The 25,999-nt window shown below is 59.3% G+C and overlaps 1 protein-coding gene across 3 annotated transcripts in view; it reads right to left on the minus strand.

Moving 5' to 3' along the window:
• CAMK2D (calcium/calmodulin dependent protein kinase II delta) overlaps positions 1-25,999 on the minus strand; it is a 159,061-nt gene that overhangs the window by 19,090 nt on the left and 113,972 nt on the right. The window contains exons 5-15 of one of the 3 annotated variants that reach the window (XM_079771813.1): positions 25,869-25,934; positions 23,265-23,337; positions 16,436-16,538; positions 13,231-13,314; positions 11,434-11,528; positions 9,848-9,970; positions 9,100-9,183; positions 8,695-8,737; positions 5,646-5,683; positions 2,132-2,191; positions 498-539 (exon numbers count right to left, since the gene is read on the minus strand). In XM_079771813.1, coding sequence (XP_079627939.1) covers positions 498-539; positions 2,132-2,191; positions 5,646-5,683; positions 8,695-8,737; positions 9,100-9,183; positions 9,848-9,970; positions 11,434-11,528; positions 13,231-13,314; positions 16,436-16,538; positions 23,265-23,337; positions 25,869-25,934 — 811 coding nt within the window. The remainder of the gene's footprint in view (positions 1-497; positions 540-2,131; positions 2,192-5,645; positions 5,684-8,694; positions 8,738-9,099; positions 9,184-9,847; positions 9,971-11,433; positions 11,529-13,230; positions 13,315-16,435; positions 16,539-23,264; positions 23,338-25,868; positions 25,935-25,999) is intronic. The other 2 variants (XM_079771814.1, XM_079771815.1) reach the window with 2 other exon arrangements.

Here is a 25,999-nt window from a genome sequence, read left to right on the forward strand (position 1 = left end):
CAAAAACATGTTTCCCAAGTGAACTCCCTTATTCTCTGCAAACTCATGCCAAACAACAAAAACACTACCAACCGGGAATTCAAAGAAAAACCCCTATAACCACAGAATAAATGAACTCAAAGCAACGTTAAACCTCAACCCAAGCTCTGAAGACAGAGGAATGACACAGCAAGAAATTCTAACTTCCATGCAGACACAGGTCAGTGCAATGAGACAGGCGGGGAGGAGGGCGGGGGCGGCGGAAAGAGCGACGGACTCGCGGAGGACACAGTCGTCTGGACAGAAGGACACTGCTGACCGACTTAGTGACTAACGGCACCCGCGTCTCTCAGGGTGCCATTCTTTGCCTGTTCTGAGAGAGGGTGCAGCACTCGGTCCGTCGGGCCACAGGAAGCGTGGTGGGCGCGGGCGGGCTACCCCCATCCGGCAGCTAAGCCGCTTTGTGCGGGATGAGGTGTGTGATGGGAGCACGAGGCCGCCCTGCCCTCTCTGCGTACCTTGTTTCCATCAGGGCTGTGGATCACAGTGGTTTGGGGTTCCTGAGTGAGAGCAAAATGGAGAGAGAGCAGTTCGCATGGTAAGTATACTCTGGCGGAGCAGGAGAGCGCTGAGCCAGCCCGCAGCACCCGGGGCAGCGGAAGCGATGGAGCTAGGGCAGGGCTGCAGAGGCAGGGCTGATGGAAGGCCTCCGGGGCCTGGGCCCGGCCCGGCAGCAGCGTGCAAAGGCCTGACTCATCGGCACACAGACCGGCTCTGACGCGGGAGACCTCAGAGGCAGCCACTGTCCAGCCCGCACCAGGCCCTCTCCAGCACGAGGCCTGCCCACGTCTGCCCCGCGCTGGCCAAGGGCGCCGGCCGCCGGGACTCTGAGGACGTACAGTTCTCTCTGAAGATACTTTCCAGCTGCAGTGTTTTCAGGATTGATTATGGTGCTGACAATATAGTTAATACACAAATACATACCCTTGGAAAATCTCCATTGGACTACACTTTAAAAAGTACTATCGTAAAGAACATATTTCAAATGTCCGTGAAAAATTCTAAAGGACACTAAAAAGGTTTATTTAAAGGGTTCTTTCTAGAACTAACCATAAAATCATAGTAATTTGAGACACAAGGCTGTTGAGTCCTGGGTTGGTTCATTAACACATTAACTTTTCCGCTTTATGGACCACATGTAACATGTGCACAGAGGCGTGCTTCACTGTAAATCCAGCTTTCTCCATAAGGGAAGTAGTGCTTACACTCTCCCTCTTTTAAAATGGGATTGTTTTTCCTATTGCTTCCGACCAGAAAGGGGAGACACGTTCCCACGTGGAGACTAGTCAGCGCCGTGTGGACGGCGCCTGGTCAGCGGGAGTCCCTGCCGTGTGCGCCCTCCCGGCTGGCTGCAGGGAGCCTCGGAGCCCCTGTGGCCGCCCTCTCCCTGCGGGACCTTTGCGTGCACTGAGGTCAGGGAGGGAACCCGCCATCTCCACCTGTCCGTCCTTTAAATGTACTAGTAAGTGGAGTACATTTGGATTCATTTAAAATAGCACAGAGGACAGTAAAAAATCAGGAACATTTCTGAAAATCATCAACCCAAACAGGAAACAGTTCAGGGGAAATGGTGTGGAATTCAGAGTGCTGCTGGGAAGTGGTGGCTGCGGGGGCAGAATGGGCAGGCCGGGGCTGTGCTGTGGGCGTCCTTCTCTGGGTTGAAGTGAAAGTGACCTTTCAGTGACAGTCGACAAAGCGCAGACTGGAAATCCAGCGCCTCTTCATCTGGCAGGGGAGGCCGCCACGCCGCCGTCTGCAGCCAGCGGCCCGGCCCTGCGCTGGGCTCCAGCGCTGCCTCTGAGCCTCCAGCAGCCACGCCGCGAGCAGCGAAGCGCATTCTCCTGCCCGCGGGCACATGCAAACGTCACCGCGAGACACAGCGGCCACGCTCAGCCATGGCATGAAGGCGTCACGTTAGCCACACGCTGCCTGACAACCACCTTAACAAAAAGAAAAGGAAACAATGAACGTGCCCGTATCTCAGAAAGCAAAACCAAAACCAATGCCAAAGCCCAACACAACGCGTGTATACGTCTGCACACAGCACACGAGAGCAATGGCAGAGCAGTGAGCACGCAGGGCGTCGCTGTACCAGCGCCGGGGCGGGGGCGTTCTCTTTGGGGCTAGTTACCACGTTGGCTCTGCTGTTTATCTGTGGGTCGCAGAAAACAGAGAGAGACGCCTTAGAGCCCGGCAGCAAAGGCTCTCCCTGCAGCGTCTACGTGCAGATACCGACACGGGAATAAAGGGGGTTGCCTCAGCGTGGAAGACGCTGGTGACGCAGGAGGAGCCCAGCCTTGTCCCTGATGGTCCCCGCAGGCTGGGCCCAGACCCGGAGGGCGCCCAGGACCCGGCTGCTCTGGCTGTGCCCGCGGCGGACAGAGCAGGCGCGGGTGAGTGCCTCCTCCATGCTCTCCACGCGGCACTGCCGCGGGCTCCGGCTCACTCACTCTGGGGCCAAGCTCGCCACCGACCACCGTCCTGAGCCCCCATCCCTTTGCTCCAATAAAACTCATCTGATGAAACCCAGGCTTTACAACACATTTCTGACAATGAGAAGTCTGGGTCTCCTTCATAAACGACGTCTTCATCACAAATGGGCAACTGCACTCTCCCGACTGTAACATCCTTCCCTCTTCACAGGGAGAGGAGAGCCCGCTGCTGTCACCGAGGACGCCCTGGGACAGCGGGCCTGCTCCCTCCACGCCCCCCTGCAGCGGCCGCTGTCCCCGCGGGAGGCACGGAGCGCCACCGTCAGGGCTGCAGCCGCCAGGGAGGCCTGCAGACAGGCACGTGAGGCTGCAGCTGAGCTTGGACCTAAACGGTCACAGACGAAGGTCGCAATCGGCAGTCATCTAAACTCTTCACCTAAACTCCCACCTGACAACTTAGTGTGGCCGTCAGCCAACAGGAGCAGCGCTCATTTCCTCGCACTATGCTCTCTACGCGTTTTCTTCCCACGTTATCCCTAGAGGAGCACAACCCACAGGGCAGTCTGAACGCACAAGGCGTGAAGACAAGCACGCGCTGCAGAAAGAGGATGCCGAGCAGCTCCCAGCAGTCACACCGGGCACGGTGTGGGCTTCCTGGGAAGCCGCCTGCTGTTACACCAGAGATCACGCCGCATCCAGCTCCGAGGAAGATGGGGGTTCAACGTGGACCCAGGTCCATACGTGTCTTCTCTAACCGCCCTGCGGGTGGGTGGGACCTGCGTGCCCAGCGGGCGGGTGGGACCTGCTGGGGACACGGGGGAGCGGAGCCGGGCCTCGCTGGAGAAGCTTGAGACATCGGTCTGTCTTTGGCAGATAGTTTGTTGGGAACTTTTCTTTCAATAGAAGGGCACAGAATTTAACATGAATGTTGTGCAACATCTCGAAAGAGACCAGAGGAAATGGGGTCCCCTGAAGACGGCGCACAGAATGCCCAGCAAGGGGCAGGCACCCCCAGCAGCGCCGCTCCTGGGAGCTGTGCTGGCCACGCAGCCCTCTGCCTTCCCCGGACAGAGGGCTCGGTGCACGTGGGTGCCCAGAACCGGTTCATCTTGGTGCCGATGTCCCCCACGCACACCTCTGCACAGACGGCACGCTGCGCACACAGCACACACGCCACCTCCTCCCCATCTCGCATCCTGGGTCAGGCACGGCCAGTGTTGACGGCATTTAAGAAGTCTCTGTCACGTGGACCAGCCGGTGAGAATTCACTACAGGAACCCTTTGAAGGTAAGTGTGATAACGACTAGTTGAAAACAAGGGGAGACTTTCTGAGTCGCGCGGGAGGCCCGCCGTGCGGAGGGTCCAGCCCCAGGCGGGGCCGCAGTGCCGTGAGCCGACGGGAGCCTGGCTGTCGGGAAGTGCAGCCCTTTCAGTGGAAGCCGGTATTTCCCTCTGAAAAGAGCCGCATCAAACCAGACGTGTGAAGCTGCACCGAGTTACCCTCTGAGGCGCAGCCAAGACACTCCCATTTCTCAGGTCACTTACTCCCTGCAGGTTCATCACGTTTCCTTGGCCAGGACGGCCGCATGGTCCACCCTGTACTGTACGTGAACGCCGCGGGGTGTTACAGCGATCCGCACCGCCGTCACCCTATTTGAGCATCACAGTCGTCATTTAAAAATAATCCTAGTCTTGCCCTGGCTGGTGTGGCTCAGTGGATAGAGCGTTGGCCTGCGGACTGAAGGGTTCCCTTCGGTTCCCAGTCAGGGCACTTGCCTGGGTTGTGGGCTCAATCCCCAGTAGGGGGCGTGCAGGAGGCAGCCGAACAATGATTCTCTCTCATCAGTGATGTTTCTCTTTCTCTCTCCCTCTCCCTTCCTCTCTGAAATCAATAAAAATATAAAAAAATAGAAAAGTAACAAGCATGCTAAGAATATTAAGAAAAAACAAACCTGTCTTTTTTACGATCAGTAAACAGACAGCAGTTGCCTCCCTCCTCCCGTCAGCTTCAGAGGAAGCTGGGCCTTGTCCCGGTGCAGACCCTTCGCAGCGCCTGGAGGAGTCGGGGCTGCGCCTTAACCAGCCACCTTCAGAGGTACCTAGCGTGGACCTGCACTCCCCCAACTCGGTGGGCGGGCTGTGTCCTGTCCTCACCACCCTCTGAGCACTCGAGCTGGACCTCCTCCTCTGAACTGACTGGCCAGAGAGCAGGGAAAGAGAAACGTGGCCGGCGGAGCCTGTACGTGTCGCAGCACAGAGCGCAGCACAACGCAGGCCTGAGGAGGAGCTGTGAGCCGCCTGGAGGAAAACACTCTGGGAGCGTTCCTACACGAGGAGCCTGAGCGCCGAGTCTCTGAACCTACAGGGAACGCGGAGAGTGAACCACGCGGGAGACGTGCGGCCACCACATTCCTCCCGTGCTGACGGGGCAGGCCTGGAGCTGAGGGAGAGATGGGCCATGGGCAGAGGGCGGCGCTGTCCTCCTGGGCAGGCAGGAGTGGCTGCCACGGCTCAGAGCCCGCCACAGGCGGTGAGGCGAGGACGGGCACGAGCACACGTGACTGGCCCTTTTCCATGTTACGCTTTCAAATGACTTTGGGTCAAGGTCAAACGGTAGGACAGTTAAGAGTTCCCACGAATGCTGCCGTGCTGGCGAGGCACGCGTGCGTCTGCTGCAGGAAGCGTGGAAGACATCGGGTAACACTGGAGGATCAACACGGTCCCAGCAGAGGAGGACCCGGAAGCAAATGGAACCCGTGGAGTCAGTGGTGGGGTTTCGTTCAGAAACCGCGAACGTGGCGGTGACCTACTCTCTCTCCCAGAAAGCGTCTAACGTCTGTCCCGAAAGTCCCCTGAGCTCCTCTGGGCCTGGCAGACACCTGGGAGGTGGCACTCGGCGCCCACGGCCGCAGGCCGCCCACTCCGCAGCCTCCAGGAACCCAGCACAAATCCTGGGAAAGGTCTGGTTTCCACGATTTTCAGGTCTCCACGACAATTGGAAATGTGGGAACAGAGAGGAATTAGACGCTCCGTTTCCATAGCAGCTCCTAGGGCATAAGTGCTCGTCACCGTGTGCGACAGTATGTGACACGGCAGCCTGCGTTCTGCTCGGGAACAAACCAGCGAGCTGGAGACGCGCGCCGCAGCGGGCACCCAGCCAGCAGCAGAACTCACCTTCACTCCGTCCGGCTTCTTCAGCAGACTCTTGGCCGCTGCAAAACGAGAGAGACCGTGTTAGCCAGTCCTGCACAGGGGCCCGGCCGGTGCCGAGACGGGCGCTGCCTCCCAGCACCGCTGAGCCACGCCACACGCCCAGCCGCGAGGCCCGCGAGCCCAGCTCCTGGCGCGGACACACGGTCTGGCTCCAAGTCGCTTCAGAGCTCTCTGCACACAAGCGAACAGGTGGCCAGTCCTGCCCCTGGGCCCGTCCCTGCCGGGGGAGGCCTCGCGCCTGTCGCCGGCGGCCTCTGTCCGCGGACGGCGCCTGTGCAGTGTTCACGTCATGCCAGCCCTGCGCCTGAGTCCTGCTCCACAGGCCCAGACTCACTGGTGAAAATTTTCTCTGGCAAAATAACATCTTTTAAAAATATATAATTTTGAAATCAGATCATTTCACTTTTACAAAAATGTTAACAACTGTATTTAAAATAAAATGGTATATTATTGACCTACTTTAAACCCTTAGCATATATGTTTAAGAAGAGAAATTATGTATTCTTCTCTACTTCAAAGTCAGAATAACAAGACTTCAACATCAAAAGCCATTTACACCAAAAAATTAAAAATCACAAAACCTGAGGTCAGACATGAAACAAGATAAAACCTTCAATTCAACCAGAGAGCTCCCAAGGACGCGGTTCCACAGCAAGGTCGCCCCTTGCGGGCGCCAGCGCCCCTTCAGTTGCTGAGCCTCAGCACTGACGATGGGCACGCGGACACTCCACGCCGCGATGAGCGGCCAGGGGCAGAAGACAGGACAGCGGGACGAAGCGCGCCGGCACGGGAACGGTCAGTGCGTGGCCGAGAACTTGGTGTCGGGAGTGAACCGCCTGGCTGTACCAGAATCGCATGCACACCCAATTCCCTGTCATCTCTTTTCCATGGGACGGTACTTTGGCAAACTTTTAAACTTATTTAAGACACAAAGCCTGATTTTATGTAGTCCTTAGCAACACGGCTCCGATTTACTAGTAACTGGGAGTGTGAGAAATCCTTGTCTTGGCGACACTACTACTCGCATGGAGCTAAAGAGCAACACTGAGCAAATCCTGGGCCTCCAGATGGGAGAGCAGCGTGTGGGTGGAAATGTGCTGCGGACAGAGGGGACCCAGCGGGCAGAGGGGACCCAGCGGGCAGAGGGGCCCTGCGGACAGAGAGAGGACGGGACGGGCTGGGCCAGGACGGGTGGAAGGGACCCGGGCCTGTGCACTCGCCTCACAACAGCACCTCCCACCTAAGGGAGAGAAGGAAACACGAAAGCAGTTCTACAGCCCGCCGTGCTTTACAGGGCAGCTGGGCGAGGAGACAGAATAAAGAAAATACTCAATGGACACAGCGCCAGGCCCGCACTGGGACCGCAAGGCCTCAGGTTATCAGCCGGCTCTGAAGTGAGGAGCAGAGCCTGCCTCCCACGCGGTATCAGGAAGGACAGCACCCACACCTGGCCACGCGCCCGGTGCCTGAGGAAGAGGGGGCAGAAGAGGCCCGCAGGCCAGAGGAGGCTCAGGGCGCGTGCATTGTCAAAAGGCCCAATTATGGCCTAGAACGTGGTTAAGCCTTTAACAAAACACACAGCCTGTTCCGAATGTTTCCCCGAGCGAGTCTGCCATTCACAGCAGACTGCACAGACCTCCCTAACGCAGAGCGACTTGCTCCGATTGGGCCCCAGTGCGATACGGCATGGATTTATTTGAATACAGTGCACGCTAGGTAACCTTCACAAGAGGAACTGAGCTCACCCCTAGATGGGCCAACGACATGAGCCAGTTGTTCACAAAGGAGGGCACTAACTGGCAGAGCGACCCGCAGAGTAGACAGTTCTCACAGCTGACCCCAGGCCCGAGCTCCCGGCTGCTCTCACTGCTGCTGGCTTCCCTGCCGACACCCAGTGCGACAGCCCGTCCCCGCGGTGCCAGGCCGCGCGGAGCCGACTAGAGGGCGAGACCCTGATAGTCCTGCTGACACTGCAGACCCTCTCCCGAGCACAGTCGTTTGACAGCGGTTCCAAGGGTCAAAGGCCAAACAGAAGATTGACTAAGAGCAGCTTCCTTGCTCTGCCGACCTCCTGTACTTCAGACTGACCAGCTGGTGCCAAAATCTGACTTGGAAACTAGGTCCTTTGAGATAATCTGTCAAGAAGGGGCCCCAAATGCAAGCATTTCTGCCGACAACAGACACTGTACCACTCTGCAGGTGCCTCTCGGGACGTTAAAGCACCGAGGCTCAGCCCCTCACTCACATTCCCTGTGCCCACGGGCTCGCTGAGGTCCGCCCCCATCCTGCAGGGATCCCGTGGGCAGCTGCTCTACCGAGCCGACACCCGCCAGCGGCTCCCGTCTGCACCCAGGGACACTGCTTTCGGGAGGAGGCAGGCCTCGGAGAGCCGGTTCCTCAGTGTGGTCTTAAAGATCTTGCTTACTGCAATGCCCTAGGGCAGTGGTCAGCAAACTCATTAGTCAACAGAGCCAAATATCAACAGTACAACGACTGAAATTTCTTTTGAGAGCCAAATTTTTTAAACTTAAACTTCTTCTAACGCCACTTCTTCAAAATAGACTCGCCCAGGCCGTGGTATTTTGTGGAAGAGCCACACTCAAGGGGCCAAAGAGCCGCATGTGGCTCGAGAGCCACAGTTTGCCGACCATGGGCCTATGGAATGTGATACCAACTCCTTCATTGTGAACTTTATGGATCATCAACTGACGTATCCGAGGTGCAGGTGCTGAGCCAGGACGACAGGGACACATGCAGGGTCGGCGGCCGGGGCTTGTGTCCTGCATAGGCTGCTGGGTGGTGGGGCGGCTGCACCCTTTGGGGGGGGGGGGCTCACCTGCCTGAACCCCAACACACCACAGTGTGGGGAGCCTGTGGGCCCATGAGGTTGAGTCCACGCCACATCACCATCCCCAAATAACAGCGTGTTCCTAATTATTATTATTGTTCAATCCCAAAGAGACAACTGAAGAGGATAACGGAAGACAAGGACCAGGTCCTCCCCACGCACCTGAGAAGTTCCTTGTGGCCAGCATGGTGGTCAGGATGGCGCCCTGCCAGGGAGAGAAGACAGGTAAATGGCGCTCTACAACCTCTGACCCAACACACAGGCCCGACAGCCGCCCAGCCCGACTGGTCGGGGCGATGGCCGGTTAGTCCCTGTCGGCTTCCCAGGCAGCAGGCTCTGGGCCGAGGCCGTGTGCGCGGCACACCAGGCTCCCGACAGCCGCTTCCTCGGCCAGGAGGGGCAGGCACACGCGGTCACAGCCCTAGTGCCCCACCATGGTCCCTTCCCGCGTGCCCCCAGCGCCCCAAAACCCTGAGACAGTCCCGAGGGGGACCCGCAGCACTCTGCTCAGGTCAGAGGCCCTCCCCCAAAACTCCCCCCCGGCTGGCCCCCAGGAGCGCCCCTCACCTTGAGCTTCCTCCGTGCGTTGAACTTCTTCAGGCAGTCCACCGTCTCCTGCCTGTGCATCATGGAGGCCACCGTGGAGCGTTGCTGTGGGAGGGAGGGACGTCACCCAGGGCTCCCACTGAGCACCCCACCACCTGGCCAGGCCCCACACTCGCCACACGCACGCCAGCTGTGTGCACGAGCCAGCCCCTCCTGTTAACTCCCTTCAACACAAGGCTCATCGGACCCCCACAGGCCTGCCTCTCCTTGACTCAGCAATGCAGTTAGCACCCTGACGTGTGACCCACATCCCTAGGCGTGACAGCAATCCACCCGCAGTGCTCAGGCTGTGTTCTCGGCACGTGGACAGCTCTGCCCGGCCTCCGGCGGCCGCTGTCCTGCGTGGACCTCTCAGCTGCCAGACCTGGCGTCCCCTAAAGCTGCCTACCATCCCCTCATGGACTTGGGCCCCTCCTTCCTGGGGTGTAGTGAGGCCTGGTGTCATTTCCTAACTCCCGCTCGTGAGTATACTAGTAAAGGGGAGGCGGACGCTCGCCCCGTGTGACAGTAGGCAATGTGGATTTGGCCATGTATGTAAGCCAGATTCTGCCACCCAAAATGCGTTTTTAGCCATGAAATTAACTTCCTTAAATACCTGGAGTCAAAATTCAATCCCTCATCTCCTCTTTTCCTGCAAAAAGTACTTTAAGCCCCTGACAACTAAGGCAGCCCCTTCCTTCCAGCCACCGGGCGGGCGGGGGCCACTCACGCAGATCCACGGGTGCTTCAGCGCCTCGGACGCGGTGATGCGCTTGGCGGGGTTGATGGTCAGCATCCGGTTGATGAGGTCTTTGGCTTCGGGAGTCACCGTGTCCCACTCTGGTGACGGAAACTTCAAGGCATAAACTCAGAGTTAGCAGCAGATCCCTCCGTGGAACAGGCAGCAGCAAATGCAGGATCATTCCACAGGCAGTGGCTTCCCCTCGAGTCACGCTGTCTGAGCGGAATCGTCCAGAGAAGCTGACCGAGATGGGAGCTGCCCGTGCACCGAGCCACCCCCTGTCTATCAGAGAGAGGCGCTGCTGGGGCACACACACACAGATGCACGTTACATCTGGTCCATACACCCTCAAGCTTAGACAATTCTGAGCATCTGTTAGTCCTCTCAGAGGAGCTTCGCTTTGATCTGAAAATGAAATTCTACGCAATCCTCCTAATTATTTACAAAAATCACTAACGCATAGAGCGGAGAGCTGCCCTCGGCACCGACGCCCTCGAGCCGCTGTGCTGGGCCGGTCCCGGGGCCCCTCCCGGCCCGAGCAGCGACAGCAGGCCAGCTGCCGGCACGTCCAGGCTGCGTGGGCCACAAGCCTCGGCCTGCATGCCAGCCCTTCCGAAGGCTGGCCCCTCGCCAGGAACCTCCCCAGAGCCGGTCCTGGAAGGATCGCCTCCCTGACTTCCCTCAGGAATCGCTTCACCAGGGACTTCACAGCGAAGCATTTACCCTGTTTCTTCAAGTGAAATTTTTGTTGACAGTTATGCAACCTCACTCACATAATTAGCACATTCAGCAAAAATACTCTCAGTGAAGGGTTAAGAGTTTACATCCCGCCTGGCCAGCGTGGCTCATTGGCTGAGCGTTGACCTATGAACCAGGAGGTCACGGTTCGATTCCCAGTCAGGGCACATGCCCGGGTTGTGGGCTTGATCCCCAGTGCGGGGCATGCAGGAGGTAGCCTATCAGTGATTCTCTCTCATCACTGATGTTTCTATCCCACCCTCTCCTTTCCTCTCTGAAATCAATAAAAGCATATTAAAAAAAAAAAAAAAGAAAGAAAGGAAACCAGATGTGGCCGTATTCTTCCGATTCGGAACTAGTCCACGGGTGTGGGTGCACACACCAACTTCTCATCGTCAACAGCCTTTCCAATGCCTTTCACTGCGCAGCCCTTCTTCGAAGGGAAGCCTGCCCGGGCCCAGGCGGCACAGAGCCCAGGAGAGGCGCGGGAGGGGGCGGTGTGCCGAGCCCCTGCCGACCGCTGCCATAGGGCGGAAGGCGATGGCAGGCACTGGGGACTGCATTAAAACCAACAGGTGGGAATCCTTTCTAAAGCAAACATGTTTCCATCTTTAGGTGTTAAAATGCACCGAGAGCAAACATTTTGACAAGATGTCCTTCCTCAGAGACTTGGAGCTACTTTCCTCTCGCTCTGAGCAGATGTGGGCTGAGGACACGCAAGATGTGCCGCGTTTCCCTGCGAGGACGACCACGGAGCCTGTGGGTGACCTGCATGCGGTGGAGGCGGCGGGCGCTGCCCTCCCAGAGCGCCCCATGCAGCCCCAGCCCCCACGTACGTCGTAAGCTCCGGCCTTGATCTGCTGGTAGAGTCTGTGCTGGTCCTCGTCCCAGAACGGGGGGTACCCCACCAGCAGGATGTAGAGAATGACGCCTGCAGGGACGAGCGGGAACAGCATTAGGTCGCAGCCACGGAGAGCTCCCATGGCCGGCCCTGGACACAGCCCTCCCCACCCCGCCCCTGCAGGCTGCTGGGCCCCCGCAGGCCGGGGGGGGGGTGTGTGTGTGTGTGCTTGGAGGCGCTGGGGGAGGGGGATCTCGCGAGCACGGCCCCAGCGTCCAGCACCAGGACTCCGGCCATGGCAGAGGCCAGCAGGCCTGAGCTGAGGCCTCCCGAGCTTCCCGCACTCGCCTCTGCTCGCTCCTGTGCAGCTTCAGTATTTGTGTGCCTGTCTCTTCTAGTCATTTTGCCTCTACTTAGGCTACGTGTTGAGCGATGGGGCCGGGTATAAACTCACGCCCTGAACAGCAGGGCCTGGGAGTGTGGACAACCTGCGAGGAGAGGAAGCCTTGCTCCTGCGGTCTCGGTCTCCATACAGAGTGCCGGGGGCCCACGGAGGCCCAGGTTCCCACAGAGCATGCGTTACAGGAGGGACATGAGGGAGAGGAGGGCAGGCCTGGCCCCGGGTCCCTGCCCAGTCTGCACTACCGGCCCTCCTTCCAGCGTTCAGGGTTCGAGGGCAGCCACACACCCGCTGCCGCCACAACACCCCTCAGTGCCCGCCTGTTAAATTCAGCAGCAGAAGCACAGCTGGTGGGGCTGACTTATTGCAAAGCCAAGATTGCCATTAGCACGTAGAAGGGAGCAAGGGTGTCGGACAGTGCCCACCCCAGGGCCCTGGGGCCCAGGCTGGGGAGCCGCTCAGCAAGGGGAAGGCAGGCCGGGGAGCACACCTAGGATCTCACCAAGTCAGTGGACATCCCAACCTTTTAGAGTAACCGCTATTTGCATGTCAGTTGCTTTGCAAACTATATACTACCTGAATTTAAAGAGCACCCTACTTGACCTGCACGTAATTCCACGAGGGCAATATCCTCCTGTTCACAGTAGGGATGCCACTCAGAGGCAGGACGGGCGGGGTGGCAGGCGCCCAGCAAAGACTGACCAGCGTGGGACCTCCCAGTGGCCGCCCTGGGCGAGGAGGGCCCAGAGCCGGGCGCTCCCAGGTTAAACGACAGGCACCTGGTGCTGCTGCTAACGAGGCCACAGGAAGTGGAGGTGGGACAGCCCACTCTACAGAGCCTCAGGGAAGGGCTTGTTTCTAAGTGAAACCAAGTTTCTTTCAGAATCGCAGCTGTGCCGGCCCGTCCAGGCGGAGAGGAGCAGCAAAGGCAGCGGGAGCCGTGCGCGGCCCGGAGCGCCCGTGTCCATGGCCCCACAGGACCGGGCCCAGCGCGCCTGTCCCGCCTGCTCAGCCTCTCCCGGGCAGTGAGCTCCCGGAGAGACTGCTGCAGACACGGCGCCGCCCGGACCCACAGGACAGCCGGCTCCTTCTCTCCAAGCGGCACCCCGCCCCCCTCCCACGCACGAGCACTCTGCAAACCCAGGCTCCGCGAGGCTGCCGAGGGGACAGAGGCCCAGCAGGCTCACCGTGGGCCGCCACGCCCCTCACCTCAAAGTGCCACTCAGACCAGCCCCCGGGAACTGGGAACGGGCTCCTGAGTCAGAGGCGGCAAGCAGGGCCCGCCCGCCCGCCCGCCCGCCCGCCCGCCCGGTGACCTCGGTGCAGATGGAGAAGGTCCTGTTCTAAGCCTATCAGCTCTGCTGCACCCAAACCTGCCGGGAGCGTGCTTACCGCAGGCCCACATGTCCACCGGCTTTCCGTAGGGGTCCTTCCGCAGCACTTCTGGAGACAGGTACCCGGGCGTGCCAGCGAAACCTGCGGGCAGAGCCAGGGAGTCGGCAGGTGGACAGCAGCGATGGGAGGTGGAGGCGGCGAGGGAACTTTCCTGCTCTGTCAGCCGTTTGTCCAGGTGAGCTGGCCTCAGGCAGGAAGACAGCGTCTCTCCCACGCTGTGTACACCGATCTGCCGCCTGGTGGCTTGGGACCACCCAGCTCGTCCTGACACGAGCCGCCCCACGGCGCCGGCCGGCCCCTGCGGCCCCCGAGCAGCCCCTCCTCTGTGTGGGGCTGATGCTCCCTGTGAGGGGGAGGACGCACCCCCCACACGGTGAGGCCCCAGAGCGTTTCAATGCAGGCAGGACCCCTGCCTCCCCCTGGGCACCAACAAGCAGGCCGCCAGTGTCCTGTGCAGAGGGCCCCCTGCACCAGGAGGAGGGCCCCCATGGCACCAGGAGTGCGGAGCGACGCTGAGGAGTCTGTGGAACAAACCCACTCACCACGCTGTGTTCCCGCATCTTCCGCACCTGCCACTTCCACGGCTTCCCCCAGCCCAGACCCTTTCTCTCTTCAAGTAAAATGATGTAAAAGCCTGAAACCCTGGCATTTCACACGACAAAGGAAGTTCTGTTCTTCTCTCACGAAGGTGAAAAGCCCGCCCCACCAACACCACCTTTTACCAGTTGACACGGGTCAGACACGTGAGCACTGAAGGCAGACGACACTGAGTAGACACGGAGGAGCTGTGGGCGCTAGCCAGGCCCTGCCTCCCGGGCCCAGGACCCGGGGCCCCAGGCGCCCAGCCACCCCGTGCCTCCCCGCAGGCTGCACGAGAACTCACATGTACCTCAAACTTAGCAACGAGGGTCCCACACATTAGAAATGCGCACTTTTCTGAAAAGGCGCTTCTCTAATGGGCACCTTAGCAAGAGCTGCACGTGGGCAGTGCGTGCTGGGGAGACGGGAGCTCCCCCCCCGCCCCCCCCCCCCCCCCCCCCCCCGCATCCCGGCTGCTGGGACCAGCTGCTGCCAGCAATGAGTGACTGCAGCTCACAGCGGGACGCACTGGCCCTGCCTGCGGACTCGCCTTCTGTGCGCTCAAGCAAGCGAGTGAGGGGTGTCCACCCCAAGGGTGAGGCTCGCTCACAGGTCCTGGCTCAGCACGCTTGCGGCCCTGCCCAGAACGCCACCTCCTCTCACAGACACGGCCTGGGAGTTGGAGCGACTGCCCAGGACATAGCTCCAGGAGTCAGCCAGGGTGAGGCTGGGGTCCTGACTCAGAAGAGCCAGCCCTGCCCACACAGTCCACCTGCCTCCCGGCCATGGAGATGACACGGGAGGGCCAGGAGCACAGACGGCCCCTGGCACTCAGGCCAGACGCTGGTGCCAACTCCGCCGTGGCTCTGGCCACGAGGCTCCGTCCATCCTCCTGCTCCCGGTCATCCTCCTCCAAGCCTGCCTCCCCCCATCCCGGAGCTCTGGAGGGTCCCGCTCTGTTCTCGACAGAACCCGCCAGGCCCCGGCAAGATTCCTGGAGCTCAGAGCCGTGTGCTACCCGAGGAAGGGAACCTGCTTGCGCCCCCTCCCACGCCCATTCCCGCTGTCCTCACACCGGCACGCCAGCACGCCCCAGTGTCCTCCTGGCAGGAGGCTGTCGGCACCCCCACCCACTGCCACACCGGCTGCTGCACAGCCCAGCACGCCCCAGTGTCCTCCTGGCAGGAGGCTGTCGGCACCCCCACCCACTGCCACACCGCCTGCTGCACAGCCCAGCACGCCCCGCTGCACCTGAACTTGGCATCACATCCCTGAACTTCCAGGGCAACAGCAGCCCCTTCACTGGGACAGGCTCCCTCCTGCCTCCACCGACCCGCCGGGCGTGCACTTCAGCTGCACACTCCTCAGGCCCGAGACCCTTCGGGGCCAAGCCCGTGCCTGGACACCCTTAGCGCCTTGCCAGCTGGAAAAAGCCCCCTCCTTCAGGATGGCTGAGTGAGCCTCCTGCCAGACCTGCCAGGCTGTGCTCTCCATCCCCGTCAGCCACGCTCTCACCCAGCACGCAGGCGTCGGAGTCTCACGCTTACAGAACGAGTCCCAGGCTCCACCTTCGTTTGTTCTACAGGGACAAGCAGGGCGGGCTGAGAGCGTGCCTCATGGTGGGCGGGAGGGACTGCATGGGGAGGCATATGCAATGGGAGTGGGCCACAGACAAGAACCGGTCTGGTCCCACGGACACAGGACAAGGACAAGGACAAGGACAGCAGTAGAAAGTGAGGACCCCAATCGCCGGGAGGCCGCCACGCCATCCACCATCACCTGGCAGGCAGGCGAGGGGCGGGCAGCAGGCTCTGGGCACGGCCAGGAGATGGGCGTGTTTCGGGCACAGGCGCGTCTGAGGACAGCGGGGAAGGGAGACCTGCAGGGTGTTCCCGCTGACAGCTGTTCAGAGGAAAAGGACTAGAAGCAAAAGGCATTTGAAATGCTCTCATCGCAGCCGCTGAGCGTCAGGAAGGGAAGGAGACCGAGGCTGGGGAGCGGCTGCCTCAGGGCGCCCTAGGAAACGGGTGACTCGGGCGCCCAGCAGACGCGGACGTCAGTGCAAAGGAGCTATGCAGGCTGGTCGCCGAGGTGGTCCCGGCTGGCAGAAATGCTGCAGTCTACGCTGGTTTAGCACCATCTCCTCCTTCATTGGAGGTAAACAGAGACTTCATCGTATAGAAATGTCACAATTATCAGTTTTAGAGAGGAAACTGGCCTTTTAGAGAAAGGATATTTAAGATGGAACTCAATATCTATGTACATGTTCTTACAACTATTTTTTAAAATTTTCACTTACTAATCACAGGCCTGGGGGCACTCTGCAAGATTCCCTGAGTCCTGCTCTTTGCATCGTCTCAGCATCAAGTGAGGCTGCGCGTGGCACCCCTTTCCTCACGAGGGAAGCTCAGGGGCTCCGAGCGGCGTCTGTCACACTCTGGGCCCCTCCCCGCCCAGCAGAGTCCCTGCTGCTCCCGTCACATCCCCTCCCGTCCCTTCTGACTGACACCCTGCAGTGCCAGGAAGGCTCAGTGCTGTCAGCCCATGTTTCTAAGCTGGAGCCGGGGGAACCCGTCCCCCCAGTCCTCGTCAGGAGTGGGGTGATGACAGGGGGGCTACTCACCGAACCACGCCTGCTGGTCCCCTTGAACCTCAATGGCGAGGCCGAAGTCCGCCAGCTTCACGGCCGCCCCCTTGGACTTGCTGGCCAACAGCAAATTCTCCGGCTTGGTTAGGAAGGAGAAAGACGGGAGCCCATGGTGAGTGACGGAACTGACATGCTCTGTGATCGGGAGCAACCAGCACGCACTGTCCTCTCGAGGCGGCTGTTGCTGACCCAGGGCGACGCTGCTAGGAAGGGTGACCTGCCATGGTGCGGGTCAGACGGACGCACGGACGCACAGGACAGGCCCTGGGCAGGAGGGAGGGTGCTGCCCGCTCCCAGGGCAGGCGGGGTCCGGCCGGGCCACAGACCGTGGCTCAGAGCCTGCAGAGCAGACACTCAGCAGAAGAGAACGTGGCAGAATGACCCCAAGAGTAGGACCAGTTTACACAGGTGATTTTTGGGGTCTCCCAGGCACGTGGCACAGATTTTTGGGGTCTCCCATGTATGTAGTACAAGAGTTTTGTTTTCGTTTTCCAGGGGATGGGTGCGTGTGTTTGTGTACTCAGCGCAGGGAGCTTCCAGCAGAAGCATGTGACCACAGCGTGCAATCAGAGGTCTGCTCCCATCAGCACATGCGGTGAGGCCGGCACTGCTGTCCCCTTGACTGCGTGGCCGTCAGCGCACACTCAGGCAGCGCCTGCGCCAACACCCAGTGCTGCCCTGGCCTGGCACACAGACACTCAATGGCAAAAAGCAGAGTGACTAAATGGATTACGGGATTCATCACACACACAGCTTGTTCCTAAAATAACTACACCAGTGGTCAGCAAACTGCGGCTCGCGAGCCACGTGCGGCTCTTTGGCCCATTCAGTGTGGCTCTTCCACAAAATACCACGTGCGGGCGTACACATACAGTGCGATTGAAACTTCTGCCCATGCGCAGAAGTCGGTTTTCGGCTCTCAAAAGAAATTTCAATCGTTGTACTGTTGATATTTGGCTCTGTTGACTAATGAGTTTGCCGACCACTGATCTAGACAAACATAATGCACAAATACGTTCTTTAAAGTTTTATCTACATGTGGTTCTCAGAAAAGTGGAATTGTGATTTTAGATTTGTTCAAAGTGTAGAATTCATAACTTGATATATGTACTACCATGTGAACAAGAATTTACTATGTCTCACGTTCCCCCCAAAGAAGGAATTTCTTTCTTTTCTGCTCATAACTATTTTTCCCCCATGAAATAGTATTTAAAATCCTCCCAAATCCAGAATTACTACCTTCATTAACATCTCTTTGTCTTCCTATGTCATCTATCAATCCATCCATCCATCCCACACCTACCATCCACCCACCATCCATCCACCCACCATCCATCCACCCACCCCACCCATCCATCCCACATCCACCACCCATCCACCCACCATCCATCTACCCATCCCACCCACCATCCATCTACCCATCCCACCCATCCATCCCACATCCACCCACCATCTATCCACCCATCCCACCCATCCATCCCACCCCCACCACCCATCCACCCACCATCCATCCCACCCATCCATCCCACATCCACCTACCATCCACCCACCATCTATCCACCCATCCCATCCATCCATCCAACATCCACCACCCATCCACCCAACCATCCATCCACTCACCATCCATCCCACACCCACCACCCACCCACCCACCCACCATCCATCCACTCACCATCCATCCCACACCCACCACCCATCAACCCACCATCCATCCACCCACCATCCACCCATCCATCCATCCACCCATCCCACCCATCCATCCCACATCCACCACCCATCCATCCATCCACTCACCACCCATCCACTCACCACCCATCCACTCACCATCCATCCACCCATCCATCCACTCACCATTCATCCACCCATCCATCCATCCACTCACCACCCATCCATCCACTCACCATCCATCCACCCACCATCCATCCACCCACATCCATCCACTAACCATCTATCCACCCATCCATCCACTCACCATTCATCCACCCATCCATCCATCCACTCACCACCCATCCACCACCCATCCATCCACTCACCATCCATCCACCCACCATCCATCCACCCACATCCATCCACTCACCATTCATCCACCCATCCATCCATCCACTCACCACCCATCCACCCACCATCTACCCATCCATCCATCCACTCACCACCCATCCACCCTCCATCCATCCACTCATCACCCATCCACCCTCCATCCATCCACCCACTCACTATCCATCCACCCACCATCCACCCATCTATCCATCCACTCACCCACCACTCATCCACCCACCATCCATCCACCCATCCACTTACCATCCACCCACCCATCCACTTACCATCCATCCACCCACCATCCATCCACCCATCCCACACCCACCATCCATCCTCCCACCATCCACCTATCTATCCATCCACTCACCATCCACCCACTCATCCACCCACCATCCATCCACCCACCACCCATCCACCCACTATCCACCCACCCATCCACCCACCATCCATCCACCCACTATCCATCCACCCACCACCCATCCACCCACCAATCACCGACCCACCCATCCTGCCGGGGCAGTGACGTGTGCCCCTGCCCTAATTCCCACCCCCACCTGCCCCTCCTGCTCACTGCTGGATGCCTCTGCTCGCCCGGCTGCGCTCAGCACTGTCCGCAGTCCTGGGGCTCTGCACCAGGCGTGCCCATCGTCTAGCAGCCCCCGTGAGTGTCCTGCAGGTGTGACTGTATCAGAGACCTCGTCTTCTCTATTCAGTACCCAGTGACGTGCGGATCAATCGCCTTCGCTTAGCGCTGCTTTTGCTAGGCACCTGCCGCACCTTCGAGAGGTGCGCTCAGCTCTGCACCAGGCCCTGTGGCCCCCTATCCCCTGAGCGCTCAGCTCTGCACCAGGCCCTGTGGCCCCCTAGGCCCCTGAGCGCTCAGCTCTGCACCAGGCCCTGTGGCCCCCTAGGCCCCTGAGCGCTCAGCTCTGCACCAGGCCCTGTGGCCCCCTATCCCCTGAGCGCTCAGCTCTGCACCAGGCCCTGTGGCCCCCTATCCCCTGAGCGCTCAGCTCTGCACCAGGCCCTGTGGCCCCCTATCCCCTGAGCGCTCAGCTCTGCACCAGGCCCTGTGGCCCCCTATCCCCTGAGCGCTCAGCTCTGCACCAGGCCCTGTGGCCCCCTAGGCCCCTGAGCGCTCAGCTCTGCACCAGGCCCTGTGGCCCCCTATCCCCTGAGCGCTCAGCTCTGCACCAGGCCCTGTGGCCCCCTAGGCCCCTGAGCGCTCAGCTCTGCACCAGGCCCTGTGGCCCCCTATCCCCTGAGCGCTCAGCTCTGCACCAGGCCCTGTGGCCCCCTATCCCCTGAGCGCTCAGCTCTGCACCAGGCCCTGTGGCCCCCTATCCCCTGAGCGCTCAGCTCTGCACCAGGCCCTGTGGCCCCCTATCCCCTGAGCGCTCAGCTCTGCACCAGGCCCTGTGGCCCCCTATCCCCTGAGCGCTCAGCTCTGCACCAGGCCCTGTGGCCCCCTATCCCCTGAGCGCTCAGCTCTGCACCATGCTCTGCAGCCCCCCGAGCCGCAGCAGTGCTCCCCGAGGGGCTGCAGACAGCACCCCACACACGCCCAGCTGGGCCTTTGATGATGAACAGCAACTCTCAGGCTTCTCTCTGACGGACGTGGATGACTGAGCTGTGCTCACACGTCTGCATGGCCCCGAACTAGCACACGAGCCAGGGCCTGAGAACAGTCAGGGCAACATTGCGTGTAGCGCCCGGCAGGAAGGACCCAGCTGTGCCCTTGCCCTTTCTCAGGTGCGGCACGTGGCCGCCGCCCCAGGGCTATGGCGAGCCCAGGACCACACGGGGACGGGGCTGAGTGGGCCTACGGGGAGCGGTCTGGCCGGAACAGGCGCGAGCTCCCTGAAGCTCACCCCGTCCCCTAACGTCAGAGGACGGAGCAGAAACTTCTCCCCAAAAGAGCCACGTGGGGCAATGGTGCGCCTTACCGCTCGGCGGGAAGCGGTACCGCTTGGCAGTGAGCCTTCCCGAAGTCCCTGCCTGCGTTTCTAACTACTGACTTCAGCTCACACGTCACAAAGTAGCTTAGCGCACAGCTCACTCGCTGGGCCCGCCGCCAGCCTGATGCACGTTCCCGCCCGCAAAGGGCTCAGCTGAGCTTGGACACCGACAAACATCCACGTCACGATCCCAGAAAACGCACGACAAAGGTCCTGGGAGAGAAGCCACTTTCCATCCTTGGCTCTTAGGCCCTTGGCTTCCCACACACAGAGTAAGATTCCAAACGACCGGTTTATTACAGAGCAGCCGACCCCATCGCATAAAAACGTGCACGTCCTGTACGTTCGCTTGAAAAGAAGCAGTTCTGAGTTCTGATAAGGAACAAAAAGGGCTGTCTGTGCACGGCATGGAAGGAATAAGATCACCAAAGAAATGAATTTTCAAAGGAATGTGCTGTTCCCTTATTCCGGCGGGGAGGGGAAACCTGCCAAGGGCTAGTGGGCGCGCAGTCCGAAGGAACCACCACTGACCACGCCTTTGCCTTCAACACTGAATGCTCTCAGATGCCAACTGAGGTCAAAGGAAGATTCCGGAAATGAAGGTAATGTTTTGCTTACAAATCTCATCTTCAAGTAACGCACTGTGGATCTTTAAAAACATATTCTTCCAGGACGTACAAGGGATGTATGGTCGGTTGTAACTAGAGAGGTCTGCCCATGAGAAAGCCCAGGGGCCACCGGACACGCAGCCGCTCGAGCCGCTGCCCCAGGAGCAAACGCCTGGCCAGGCCGAGGTTTCACACGAAGTCCCACAGCTGCACACGCGGCGCGCACACGCAGATGCTTCTGCCCACGGTCTTCCTCCATTTCCATTTCCCGGCCGTCACTCCTCCGAACGGCACAGGCACAGCCGGGGTGCTGAGGACTCTGGTATGAGGTGGTATGAGGAGCTGAGTGACATCCTAACGTGTGCGTATGCTCCATAAACCCTACTGGATCAGAACACGTGCGTCACTGTCTTCGCCTCACTGAGAGGTGCCGGCGTGTCCCCGGGAGGCACGTAAGGTAGGAACAGGACGCCTGGCGCCCTCAGCCTTCCTGGGCTGATGTCCAGGGAAGGAGACTCCGCGTCCCTCACGTGGGCCTCAGCTACTTGTGACTCTGCCTCCAGCTCTGCCACCTGGGAACCGTCTACTCACTATTGGGGCCCCAAGGCCTGGCTATACAGCGTCTGCCCCGTGTCCGCAGACCAGTCCAGAATGAGGGAGCGCATCGCGCTGCTCGCCGGCCCACTGGAGGCTCTCCTGCTCCGATTCAGGAAGTCATTTCTCTGAGAGACACGGAACCGAAGTCTCAGCTGGCGAGGAACTGGTTTCGTCCCGAGCGGGAATGAGCCCACGGCTCTCCAGTGGATCTGCCGCAGACAGGACTGCGGTCAACAGTCTGGCACCACTCACCTTCATGCCCGGTGGTCCACGCCCACTGAGGCAGGGGGGCGGGCTGGCTGCTGAGTGCAGTGACTATGTGCCAACACCAGGGGCAGCGTCAGTCCCCAGCACACTCAGGAGCGGGCCTCCTGTCACAGCCGGCCGTGTCACACCTTCCGGAAGCGGACACATTGCTCCAGCACAGTGACCACTGCTTCAGGACAAGCAGGGTCCTGTCAGACGTGTGCCCAACGGTGGGCCCGCGTGTCCTAGAAAAACCCACCTTAAAGATGCTTCATTTAATCCAGGAAGTAGATTAGGACACAAACCAAACCTTACAGCTGTTGTGCTCCCCCAAGTGGTTCCCCATTCTTTCCATTTCCTGGTACCTCTTGGAGGCTGTCAAAGCACAGGGCACATGGGGTGACACTCGGACACCAATGCATTCTGAAAAAGCCTGGCTCTGCCTGCCATGGGATCACCTCCTGCCGAGGGCTGAGGGCCTGGGGGAGCCACCTGCCGCCAGCTTCCCTACCACGGCCTCCGGGTCTCAGGACAGAGGTGGTGTTCAGTCCGAGGTGGCACACATCACAGGCCAGTGATGGGCAACCTTTTGAGCTTGGTGTGTCAAACTTCACCAAAAAACTGAGCATAACTCGGGTATTGTGTCATCAGGAGCAGCAAATGTTTCATCCTCGGCGGCTGCATGTCATCAGAAATGGCTACGCCTGTCAGTGCTGACACGCGTGTCATAGGTTCGCCATCACTGTCATAGGCCAAGGCCTCCAGGCAAGCGCTGAGTTAGGGAAAGGCACCCCCCCCACCCCATGCTGCCCTGCTCCCTGGTGCAGCCCCGCCCTCTGGTGCTGCCCCGCCCCCTGGTACAGCCCCGCCCCCTGGTACAGCCCCGCCCCCTGGTGTACCTCCTGGATAGGAGCAGGCATGTCCTGTACCATCCTGCCCTGTCGCTGTGATGCATGTTTTTCTTTTTAATATATTTTTATTGATTTCACAGAGGAAGGTAGATGGAGAGAGAGACAGAAACATCAATGATGAGAGAATCATGTATCGGCCGCCTTCTGCACGCCCCCCATTTGGGATCAAACCCACAACCCAGGCATGTGCCCCTGACCGGAATCGAACCCAGGACCCTCCAGTCCCCAGGCTGACGTTCTATCCACTGAGCCACACCGGCGAGGGCTCACTGTGATGCATGTTGAAACTGCAGACAAGCAGCTGGGAGGCATGGAGCATCATTTCAAAGCAGTCAGTTTGGGCGGAAAGCTGGGAGCAACCAGGGAGCCATGTTAAGTGCCTGCCCTCGGCTCTTTCCCGGAAACAACACACTCCTCCAATCAGACTACAGGGACGCGGCACACTGACCTTCAGGTCCCTGTGCACGATGCCGTTGAGGTGGCAGTGGCTCACGCTCTCCAGGATCTGCTGGATGCAGTGGCTGTGGAGACACAAGGCAGAGGGGTGCTGGAGGACCGAGTGCCGATGGCAGGCCAGTTCCAGCACACACACAAAATCACCCTCTTTCCCAATTTCCAACTGGACACTGGAATTGAATGATGCCGAATAAAGGCGATTCTGGTCCCAGCACGGACTCTGTGGCATGTTCAGACAAAACCACTGGAGCTGCGTTCCGTGGACCCCCCTGCAAACGAGGCCACTGCTACACAGGAGGGAAGGGTTCCTGGGAGAAGAATGTGTCCCCGCTTCCCATTATGTCCTGGGAACCCCTCAGGGACAACAGCGGGTGGTGTTTCTCACACACCTGAGCTGTGCGCACCTGGTCACCATGAGGCACGGGGGGAGCAGGAAGGAGTGGCAGGTTACAGGGTCGGACCTGGGGCACAACTACCATCTGACTCGGCAGCGCTGCTTCGTGTCTCACATGTCGGAGGAAAACGAACGGGGTCCCCGAAAGTCCACCCACAACGTGAACCGCCTCGGCCGTCGGGCTGCTTCTGGGGAAGGGCTAAGAGCCGAGGGGGAAACAGTACAACGGAAGTCCTGGAGCAGGTTACACGCGTTTCCATGCCAGTTTGCTGTCACCTGTGGAGCTGCACCAGTCGTGCCCTCTCTCTCAGGCCTTGCTCCCTGCTGGCAAACGCTGTTCAGTTAGGACCCCCCACTGCGGCTCTTCGTCCCTGTCACCCAACAGTGACATGGGCCTCCGCCCGGCAGTGTCCGAGCTCAGGCACACACCACGGCCAGAGGAAGCGAGAGCGCAGGGAGGACACGCTCAACCATTAGGGCACAGAGCAGCGCTCCAAGGTGAGCCCTGGTGGACAGTGACCACCTGGTGTATCCTAGGTCAGTGCCAACACGCCGGTCAGGGCTGGGCGCCTGCAGAGACCCTCAGGCCGGCTACCTATACCAAGGCTCGTTTGAGTGCTGGCAACTTTTCCTAAATCCTGGGACTTGTTTTCCTTCTATAATAACGTTCACTTTATACTACTTTTTGGGAAATTCACTTTCTCTCCTCAAACTACGGTACAGGTCCCAGGGCCTGAAGAGTCACAGAAAAGGAGGAAGCAAACAGTAACCCACACTGAACGGCCCTCACCACTTCCTGGTGAGCATGGGCGGGACCCCGAGCTCCCTGAGGGCCAGCAAACACGCCGCCAATGATTTGCAGAACAAGCTCTTGATGCTTGTGGCTCGGAAGAGAGTGTCTCCTCCTCGACTTTGTGTGGACTGCCCCCAAAATGCCCCTGGGAGCTCCAATGCCACGGGAGCATGCGCACGGGTGACCCGCCCGTGGGGCTGCCCAATACCCTGGGGCCCTCTGATGGTGACACAACCTTTATTTAATTTGGCCGGCATTTTTCGATTGTACATCGGCTGCTCACATAGCACATGAGCACTCAAGTAAGCCGCCAGCTTGCTGGCCACCCTGAGCACCCACCCTCCCTGGCGCGGGTTCTCCTGGCTGCGCAGGAGCCGCAGGGGCCTTGCAGAGGGTCTGGGTCTGGGTCCAGGAGCCACTAGCGAGTCACTCAGCGGAACAGACGTGACACGGAGCTTTCCCGTTGACTCTGGCAGAGCCAGCCGTGCCAGATGAGCCCACAGAAAGCCTGGAGCAGCGGCGCTAAGCGCAGGGCATTCGCAGGGCCTAGGGAGCTGCGCAGCCCGGCTTCTGGGGAGACAGGCCACTGCGGCCGGACCAGCCGACGGCACCGCGGTGTCGTGCACATGCTCACAGGGGGCCCGCGCTCCTGGCCGGCTGCTCGCGGGAAGTGCCAGCTGCGGCCATTGGCTTAAGCAGCGGCTGCTGCTCACTGCGTCACCTTGTGCAGCCTGGCGCTTCCCAGTGAGACAAGTGGGAGCCACTTCTGACTTCTGTACAGACTTGTCAGTGACAAGATCGGAAAGTCCTCTTGGACACTCTGAAATACCTGGACGAGCATTTTCCAAATGAGGGTTCCCAGGGCTGTGAGGACACTCCCAGCTGACCGTGACCGTGCCTCTGGGTGACTCTGTGGGCCGCTCCGAGGCCCGGAGGCCGGTGCTTGGACCTGCTGCCAATCGTAGCCCCTGAGATGTGGCCTGTGCAACCCAAGAACTGAGCTTTTAATTTTACTTAATTTTAATGATGAAACAGAAATCGAAGGGTCCTATGTGACTAGGCACCCTGGGCAGCCGGGACCTGGAGACCAGAGGGTGTCAATCTTCCATCTCTCACATCTGCTAAAAAAGTGTATTTCTTCAGCAGAAGCCATTCTAGTGAGGCTTTAAAAAATAAAATGCCTTAATCAATAAAGAAAATAAAAAAATAAAACGCACACTCTAACTACAGACACTAGATAAAAATAAAGTTTAGACCAGATTCATAGACTTTTTTCCAGAGAATCATCCTGGAAATCCCGCAGAGAAAAACCGCCAATGAGGAGAGCATCATCGTAGGAGTCCAGACGGAGCTGAGTCCCGGGCCGCGCGGGCGCGTGCGGAGCGGGGGCGCAGGTGGCGGTCACTCACCTGGCGTCGGCCTCGCTGTAGTACTCTCTCGCCACGATGTCTTCAAACAGCTCACCGCCAGTCACTCTACGGGAGGAAGAATGAGGTGGCTATGGATGTGCACCACACTCGTGTAGAATTTTGTTTTATTT

The sequence above is a fragment of the Cnephaeus nilssonii genome, assembly GCF_951640355.1.
Source record: "Cnephaeus nilssonii genome assembly, chromosome: 5".
Taxonomy (NCBI): Eukaryota; Metazoa; Chordata; class Mammalia; order Chiroptera; family Vespertilionidae; genus Cnephaeus; species Cnephaeus nilssonii.